Below are 10045 nucleotides of genomic sequence, written 5' to 3' on the forward strand. Positions count from 1 at the left end.
CAAGTATCTACTATCGGATTATGCTCAATGAGATTTAAGGAACCAAGATTACCCATGGAATAAATAGAAACATTGATCCAAAAATATCAAAAATACATCAACTCAACCAAACTCCACTTACTCGACTCACTCCACTACAAACACAGTACAATAACTAACTTTACCTAAACTCAACCCAAACATCAAGCCTCGACCCAAACATCAAGCATCGACCCATCACTTTGGTCGAGCTCGACTCAAATGTAAATAACTCGACCCAAGACCCAAGTGGGTCGAGTTCTTTACAAGCTCGACCCAGTGTGAAGTTTCGACCCAAAATTCGTTATCTGTGTGTTGTGTGTCGAAATCGATCTATTTAGGATGGACAACATGCCGAACAAGATAATCAACAAATAGATCTATACTCGAAGAACGATGAGTAGAGCTCGACCCAAACAAAAAATTAGTGGTAAAAATCAAAATAATAAGTTGATTGTCTCGTTATAAACTCATTGTTATAACGTGTATCGTGAGAAACCAAACAAATTTACAAAAATAGTAATGAGAAGAATGATACAAAAGAAACCAGAAAGATTGATAATAGCGTATTGAAATGTTAGTAGTGAGTATTTTAAAATTTTAAATTTAATTTAATTTTAAGTTTTATTTTAAATAAAATTAATATTTAAAAATACTAATCGACAAAATTAGATTTTAAATAAGTGTAAATAAAAGATAAAAAATAAAATATATTTCACTCTCTTTTGTTGAAAGTGCTTTTGTTAAATAAACACTTCCAACGCTCCCAATTTTCACATTTTCCCCATCACATAAAAACCTCAAACTTGAAATCAAACTTCTTCTATTTTCTCCTAAGGCCATGGGAGACCCTCCAAGCCCTCAGCTAATATCCCCATCATCTTCCGCACAAAAATTAAATTTTCCATTGTTCTACTATGGCCTCATTGTGGTCGGAACAGTGACAATCATTCTTGCATTGTATAAGATTTTGACATTCGATGGTGTGTTGATTTTGACGTTCACAGATCCCGCTTGGACTCGATAAACGATCCAGGACCCACGTCTAACAGGGGCTTTCACAACTTGCATGTAAACTTTGTGACCGCCTTCATTTACAAAAAGGATGAAGGTGGTGGTGATGATATCAGCTGTGCAGTTTTTGTTTGTGTGTGTTTGAAGAAGGTGAAGAAATAGGGCAACTGCCTAACTGCAAGCATTCTTTTCATGCAACCTGTATTGATTTGTGGCTTTATTCGCACAAGGATTGTCCCATTTGTCGTTCCACGGTCGAGCCACCTAGCTTCCGGCGTCGTCTCGTCTTAGAGCAACCTGTAAACTCTAGAGAAGATTTGTTGTTTTCAGGCACTTAGTTTAGAACATGCCTTCCAACCTGTATCGTGACAGTTATTCACACCATTTTTTGTGCAAAATGTTTCATTATTATTGCGTAATCTAATGCAATTGATTTTTAAAGGAAAATGAACTGAAATGTCCTATGTCAGCTGTATTCAAGATGCTGCAGGCCACAAGAACCTGCATATAGAAGGCATTTGAGCAAAAGGAACATGCCGCACAAACTTTAGGATACATTTCAATGTATATTATCCGTTCATTGGGTGGATCTTACAGTGAGGTGATTCTACATCCGAAATTGGTGGATGCAACCTGTGTATTTCGTGCGGTTATTCTTTCAAATTGCATATGACTCTGCGAAAGTGAAGCACGATGACCACTGATACTGTGATATAGATCCAAGATCAATTAATTAGTGACATGTGCAGAGAGCATAGGTCCAAGGCAGATTTTCAAGCAGAGTTTTGCTATCCAGGCATCTCAAAGACTATAGGTTAACATGAAATTTCAAAAACCACAATGATAATGTAACGCAAGAAACACATATATTAAAAAATTTCAGGCCGTATCTTTAGGAGGATATTCACAAATGTTACAACGCCAAATAATGTGTCCGGTCACAAGAAGATTCTGTTTTACAAGTCAATTACATCTTCCTCAAATTGTCCAACCTGGCCTGCAGGTCGCTGTCTATTCCACCATCATCATTTCCTGTTGCCTCAGCTTGTGGAACCTTGTTCTTCGTGTTTTGGGCAGCTACAGCTGAGGAAGGTGCGTTTACGAGCTGTTGCATAAAGAAGAACTCATTAGTTCATCGGCAAGAGTTCCCGCATTTAAAAGTTCAAAGAAGGAAATCAAAAGTGTTGAAAATTTTACCTCAGAATTAATGTCAATGCCAATCTCATCAAGAACCTGACTCACCAGCTCTTCTGTTTCTTCTTCCTCCTCATCTCCTTCCAATGCATCGTCTATAGCATCGGCCATCACCTCACTAACTAATTCCATTTTTTCATTTTGTCGTTCGAATTCTTGCATTATCTTCTGTAATGATGGCAGATTCATCTGCCTATTCATTTGCCCCATAGCCTTTGTAACGCCTTTCATTGCCTCCCCCATTGCTTGTGTCGACTTAAGCGTCTGAAACAAATTATATTAATCAATGATATCAGTTAGCATGTCGAGGTAAACTATGCTATGTAAAGCAGTTGCCAGTGAAACTAGACATTGCATACTTGAGTCGAAGGTAAATTCAGGTATTACAATAATGGAGAAGTATAAAAACTAAATCATGGACAACAAATCAAATTAACAGAACCCAGCTACTAAAACCAAACCACCGAATCCAATTACTTGGATCAACATATTGCTCAAAACAGTTATGCACCAAGTATCTACGTGATAAATTCTAAAAGATACACATCAAATACAACGAGGTCGTTAATTAAAAAGTAAAGGAATCTTTCAAAAACCCGAAAAGATAAACGGAAAGTTTTCATATATATATTTGAGGCAAGCCAATAACCATACCAAGGAAACTCTTTGCTAGCAACTGCAGGAGTTAACGTGGGAAATCATGCAGATTCCTTGTTTTTATCCTCATATCCACACTTTTTACCACTTCACAATGGCCCTGAATTATGGTGGCTAGAAGCACCTCATACACACAGCAAAATAAACTACCATTTCTTATGTTTAAGATCAAGTTCAGGCACAAAATATAACAAGGCCGATAGAGAAAGAAGAAGAAAATTAATAAAAACTCGTGACAGTTCCTACTTCAACAAAACTAAAACATACTCGGATAATCATAAAATTGCTAGATATTTCAGAAAATCTCGAAGTAATCATTTCATGGCGCACACCTGAATTCTGAGGGACACCCCTTGAAGTTGAGATTTCAACTTGTAAAACTTTTCAATTTGATGTCGTGTTCTGATAAGATCTTTGGCCATCACCTTAACAGCACCCTGTAAAAAAATTGAAATAAATTATGTCCTTCCGCAATTTGTCCCACAGTCAGTCAGTACCACACCACAAAATGCAAAAGGAGCATTGGCATTGGCTTGTGCTATAAGGAAACAAGAACTCCAGCCACATGCATCCAGGGCAAAGAAGTTCTTTAGCAAGACAATCACACAACTCTAGCAAGAACTCAAAATATCTGTGTCCAGATGAATATAAAAGAAATTGAAATGTTTTCACAGTTTCTAGATTCAGCCTAGCTACATCTAAACTCTTCTTGTTGCCTGTCAGCAAGAGAGTACGTGTTTAACTGAAATACATTGCCAGCCTAAGCACATCATCTTCATGAAATGAAAATTTATTGAAAACAAAATATATATTCTCGAAAATATGCACCTAGGAGATGCCTATAAAATGTGCACAGGTGACATACCATCTGCCCCTGCTTCGCGCTCTTCTTTATCTCAGCAATAAGTTTCTTCTCTTGTGTTTGTAACCCCTGCCTCTCCCTCTCAATTTCCCGAATGGATTTATCAAGCATTCTTTTATTTTCCCGCAGAAGCTCTGTAAATACCACAGTGATTTTAGATGAGAAAGCAACTAGGAAACAAAAACAGAGATCACCAAAATCTTTGCATTCCAAGACTAATCTCCTGGTCCAAAATCAGGTCTAGAATTGTCAAAGTATACCTCATTCTTACCTTTATAAACTTTAGAGGACATAAGAATACACATATCAAAAGTTAGATTTTGACGCATAAAAAGATTAAAGTGAAACAAAAATATCTGTGTTGACATTTTAGAGGTGGAATGCCAAACAAGGGTTTTAGAAAAAGGAATAATTAATATTTATGTGCATATTTTCACCATAACTCTCTATATCATGCACTCAACCTTAACTAATTAAGCTCGGATCACGCATCCGACCGCTTTAATTATCTTATATCATTAATTAGCATCTCTTACAACAATTTTTTTTAAAAAAAAACCCATCATATTTCCACAAAATCAGGCCTTCAATTCCCGCCAACAGATAATCAAACCCAAAATACTTTGGCCAAAGCGAAATACCTCATCTGACTCCTAAAAGTCAATTTTTATATTTTCTGTTCATTCAGAAAGATCGTCGGAAAGCGACCCATATTCGTGCAAACTAAATAAACTCCAATTTCAACAATCCTCACAAAAAGTACAAATTCAACGGAAAACAGAAAGAAAATAACTGCGAAAATTGTACCTGCAGGAGTTTTCCTTTTTCCGAACAGGAAACTCATGGCGATGTATAATCAATTGATCGATCAACTCAGGAAAAATAACTCCAGATCACGATTTGAATCACGGAAAGCTTTAAAATGAATAATCGTTAAAAAAAAAATTGGGAGTTTTAACCAAATTTTTGCATATATTGATTGATCCACGCGGTACGGGAAGATGTTGCTTAACTTTGTACTTTTCTCGATCCAACGGTCATGGATTGACTATTCGGTTTCAAAGACGCGTGGCAATATCTTAGATGATTGGTCAGATTATAGGATCCATTTGGGCCCTCAATTTCACAGTTCTTTGGATTTTAAAACATAATTGGGCCTTAATAGCCTGGGTTTAACCCATTCAAGAGGAATATGGGGACATTTCGCATTTTGACAATAAAATAAATATGTTAGGAATGTAATTTTTTTAAAAAAATTTAGTGGAAGTGGAATTATTTGTCTTTATTTTTGGATAAATCTTTGTCTTTCCCGGAAGTATTTTTTGTGACACAACACGCTTGAAGCTAACTCTAAGTATCATTAGGGTAAACCTTTACTCTTTTTTTATCGTTCTAGTCTTTTTCACATGGATAATTATTTTTTTACTTGAAAGCGAAACACGAAAAATACTCAAGCATATTCCAAATTTTCAAGAAATTTACGTTACTCGCACTTTTCCTAAACTGTAAAATTTAAATTATTTTTATGGTCGTCAATGTACAAATACGATCTCATCAAACATCGACCTTTCGTTTGCTAGTGCTCCGATCAAACTTTGACAAAGTGTAAATTTAAACACAAGTGATCCGATCAACTTTGAATTTTTTCATCATCAAGTTTATATATTTTTTATTTTGGTTTGAGTTTAGTATGCTTGAAAATGGTGCAAAAGATGGTATCATAATCAACTTTTTAATTTGATAGTGCAAAAGTTGGATTGCATGTGCTCCATGATATCTTGCATGCCCCATATTGTTGACTTGTGGCGTTCACAATGGGCCATATTGCATTGGGCCGATGATGTACGGATGTATGAAAAACAATAAATTTTTACTTTTTACTTTTTTTTCTAAAAAAATATATAAATATTATTATTTTTTACCTAAAAGCTTTAAAAACACCTCTTTACATATGGCACATAGTTTCTTCCCACTTTCAAATTATCAAAATTAAATCAACTTTTGTCTCGTGGAATAAGACGATAAGATTCTATAATACGAAGATAAATAAATTGAATATAAGAATAACATTATTGTTTTTAACTTCAAGAGTAGGTCTTTTGTGATACGGTCTCACGAATTTTTATCTGTGAAACGGCTCAACCCTATCTAAGCATAAAAAGTAATAATTTTTCATAGATGATCCAAATAAGATATCGGTCTCACAAAATACGACTCGTGAGACCGTCTCACACAAGTTTTTGATCTAACTTCAATTAGTATAGAATTCACATAATATGAATCAATGATATCTGATATATTATAGCATAAAGTAATTAATGAATAAAATTCCTTATGTAAATCGTAATAATCTCATATCAAATTGAATCGACCAAACGAGACTCGAACACGATATCTTGTACAACTTAATAAAGTTTTCGTCAAGTTGTGTTGGTCATTTGACAGACATATAATCCAACTACCAATATATTTGATCATGTCTCCTCGATAATAAACTTACGATGAATTAGCTCTACCCCACATATGAAGATTGTGGAGTTTTCTTGGCAATTATTGGGGTTTATTTTCTGTAAATTTATGTCAAAAATATGTGTGGAAAAGGGTTTAAATTTTTTTCTTCTTTGATTCTCCTTTGTAGGAAGAATTTCATGAAATCGAATTCTTCACATTTCAATAGTTGTTTTTGGCGAGTTCCAATTTAGTTTTCATTGTCCAATGCCTATTTGAGAATAATTTGTTTGGGATTATATTCAAGTGGATTATTATTGCAAGTAGCTTAATTGGTAGTGGTGCTTTGACAATTTTTCTTGGATGTTTCATTTTTTTAAATCATTTTTTTTAGTAGACAACATCATAGAGCTCTTGCTTTTTGCAAGACTTTTGTTCTCCCCACCTATATGCCACTCGTCTTTGTTGTTCACCAAAACTCCGGTCCGAACCGATAAAGTTCGACCCTATTTCAATGTCACACCAGTAATTGAACCAAATAATCGAAAATTTAAAATTAGTGAACCGAAACAAAATTTTGAAAAATTTAATGGCACCCAAATTTTTTAAAAAAAGTAATGAACCAAAAAATTATTTTCCAAGGGAAATAAATCTTTTATACGTGAAGTCGAAAGTAGATGACATATGAACAAAATGAATCATGGCCCACATTGCGACAATATTCAAACCAAAATCATATATTTTTTCCTTGAATCCAAAGGAACAAGGAATTTTCACCATCGTTATAACTTTCTTTATTCTATCACGTTTTTCACCTCTCTCCCTTTCTGCTCAAAAAATTCGTGACACTAATAAGTGCATAACACTCTACAAAGCAATCACCAAATCTTAGTTAAATTTCGCATATTCAAAACCAATTAATATTCATTGAGTAAAAATATAAATAATTCTACTTGCGATATTGGTTTTGAGTCTTGTTAGGTATGAGTATTATTATTTGTTGTGTTTCGTGGTACACAATGTGTGCATGTTTGTGTATATATAGATATATGTATATATTCTGTTTGAAATTTTTGCCTAAAAATATATATTATTTTATTAGGATATGATACTCATATATTAGTGATTAGGTAAGATTTATCGAGATAATTTGAAATTTTGGATAAATTAGAGATAAGTTGAAAAAAATATTAGAAAAAATAGAAAGATGTATAAAAATTACTAATAAACTCACCACCAAAGCTAGCTAACAAGTATTATAAAAAGGTAAAACTGTAAAGAATCTTTGATGTCACGTTGACATACCAAAGTTAGTTTGCACGAGGTTTTCAAGTTTAATAATATATTATAGATATGATCATTGAAAATATATGTGTAGACAGCGAAGATTTAACAAGACTACTATTGCACGATGTCGGTAATTTTACATAGACATTAAAATTAGAACAATAGGAATGCAAATAACTTGTTAAATGGATACACACAGAGATAGTCAATGCAAGCTAAACGATTGCTTGAAGCCTAAATCAATGATCACAAATGTGAATTTGCTCTAGCAATCGCCTGGTTCATTTTAATATCAGTAGTTCCATAAACTGGTAATTCTTCGTCATATGCTTCAATCCCAACCCTGCCTATGTTTTCAAGCTCGAAAAGATCGGAACTTGCGCAACTTATATCATCAAAATCACACTGATCATACTCATGGAACTCTCCAAATTCTTTCTGTATAGTATACTTCCCCTCGTAAACTCGAAAACTGTCGATATTTTTCTTGATAAACTGGCTACCTACATGACTTGGCACCGAGACACTGAATGAATGTTCGTAACCGCTGACGTTTTTCTGCCCGCACGGTTGGCAATTTTCATCAAGAATGACACTAACAGGGCAAAATCTAACTGATCTTTGGCATTTATTACTTTTCGAAGACGGGTTTTTTTTTAAACTTGAGGCCAGTGAGGTGGTTTTTGTGTCCTTCATGGATCTTGACTTCCTCATGGAGCTCCATTCTTCCAGGTCCTGATAATTTTTCTTCGGGTTTCTTGGACTGAAGATGGAATTCAAGAAACTTGTGAGTTTGCCTCCCGGTGAAACAGGCTCTTTCACCTTCTTCAAGTCTCCATATATCTTCATTGCCTTGGATTTTGTCTGTGTGAATCGCCCTTCACGCTTTGGAGTAGCGTCAGGCTTGTCAACAAGTCGAGTTTGAGCTTGTTTCGACTTCTTAACTGGAAAAAGTGATGGTTTAGGGGTGGATCTTGAAGCCGAGGAGTCAGTTTCCGAAGATGAGAAAATGCTTGAATCTGTTGATGAGCCTGAATTTGATGGCAAATGCCTCGTGGAAATGGTGCTGCTTCTGTGACTTTGCATCCATTTTTCGATCATGATCGCTCGTCTGAGGCTTTCGATTTCTTCCTCAACTTGTGCAAAGTTGTTTCTCCTGTGAAAAAAGTTTCCCTTTTCTTCTTGTTGCTCGTCGCTATTTCGTCTCGATTCGTCCATGGAGCGGTACATGGCATCGAGTAGAGACGAAGAAAAGGACTGCATTTTATCTCTAACACAAACCTCTGTTGCACGAGTGCTAGCTAGGTTCGGGTATTCAGTGAGGTTTTTAACAATTAAAGGGGATGGAAAGGAGAATCGAGTGAAAGTAAAGAATTTGAATGCGTGTTTGAGTACACGAAGTGATAGAAAATAAAAAAGTGTTAGAGTAGATGCCCTGCAAGCCAACGGTTGGCTAGGAAATTTATTGACTCAAGTGAAATAAACAATCTTTATTTTAATATAATTTAACTTTTTATGGTCTTGTTATACTTTATCTGTATACCCATGCAAACAGCATAGATAAAGTCCTTGATTATGCTTTAATACAAATGAATCGTAATTCGATGTTGAAACTCATTTGTAAACACTGCATATTCTAAATTCGTTCCTAGTCGATTCAGCCGCCTAAAACAGGGATAAAGGTCGCTTGAGCTCGAGACTAGCATCTGTGATGTTGTGTACTGCGTTTCTTGGTAAGGGCATGGAGATGTCCAAACATGCAGATGGGTAGTCATATGATGATTATGCCGAACAACCCTCCCTCGGACTTTCCAAGTGGTTATCATTCATCGAGAGGATAAGTCCGTGGTTATGATTGTACACCATTAGTCCTTACGACCCGGGACAACACTGAGGCTCTATATGCTAGGGCTGTGCTTTGACTCGTTTACCGGCTCCAGGAGAGTCATCAGGTGGCGAGGTTGGGTACAGTTGCGACACATATAGGAGCCAGTGCATTGTAGTCGGGGATTCACCGCTCACCTACGGGTGTGGATATCATGTGTGATCTGATGAAATAATAATGCATGGAATCTCTGGCCAGAGTATGAGATGTACGTTAGAGAAGGAGTTCTCAAAATAGTACACGCGATGCCACTGTTATAGTTATCACATAGTTATCGAATTAATATGCAACCCTCGATGAACCAATGGTTGCAGATTCGATCGGGATATATGAGATGAAGGGACCGTACTGTACGTTAATCATAATCGACTGGTTCTTGCAGGCACTATCAGTGATACCTAGGGGATCATGGGGCGATGCTACTAGACGCTCTTACCATGATCCGATGGGTGCAATCAGAAATGAGTTCTGACATTCTTGATCAAGGTGTTGATGAAAAGAATGAGGCTAACTAGGGTAAGCCCGAATAAAGGATTATGTCCCGAATCACAAAGAGTTGTGAACCCACGGCTAGCTGTATCCCTGAACCATTGAGGGTCACACAAGTACTGGATTGTTTGTTCCCGTTGAGAGAATAAATTCAAGGAGTTGAATTTATATTATGATATAGTAAATTCAAA

At 35.8% G+C, this 10045-nt stretch overlaps 2 protein-coding genes across 2 annotated transcripts; both read right to left on the reverse strand.

Moving 5' to 3' along the window:
- Window positions 1-1881: 1881 nt before the first annotated feature.
- On the reverse strand, window positions 1882-4720 carry LOC142546045 (vacuolar protein sorting-associated protein 2 homolog 1). Its single transcript, XM_075653534.1, has 5 exons — window positions 4553-4720; window positions 3749-3879; window positions 3216-3320; window positions 2230-2490; window positions 1882-2137 (listed from the first exon to the last, which is right to left on the reverse strand). Exons 1-5 carry the CDS (start codon window positions 4587-4589, stop codon window positions 2000-2002), a joined length of 672 nt encoding a protein of 223 aa, XP_075509649.1. The 5' UTR covers window positions 4590-4720; the 3' UTR covers window positions 1882-1999.
- Window positions 4721-7568: 2848 nt separating this feature from the next.
- LOC142546046 (protein BIG GRAIN 1-like A) lies at window positions 7569-8893 on the reverse strand. Its single transcript, XM_075653535.1, has one exon. It carries the CDS (start codon window positions 8741-8743, stop codon window positions 7727-7729), a length of 1017 nt encoding a protein of 338 aa, XP_075509650.1. The 5' UTR covers window positions 8744-8893; the 3' UTR covers window positions 7569-7726.
- Between the last annotated feature and the right edge of the window lie 1152 nt (window positions 8894-10045).

This window comes from Primulina tabacum, chromosome 5 (assembly GCF_025594145.1).
Source record: "Primulina tabacum isolate GXHZ01 chromosome 5, ASM2559414v2, whole genome shotgun sequence".
NCBI lineage: Eukaryota > Viridiplantae > Streptophyta > Magnoliopsida > Lamiales > Gesneriaceae > Primulina > Primulina tabacum.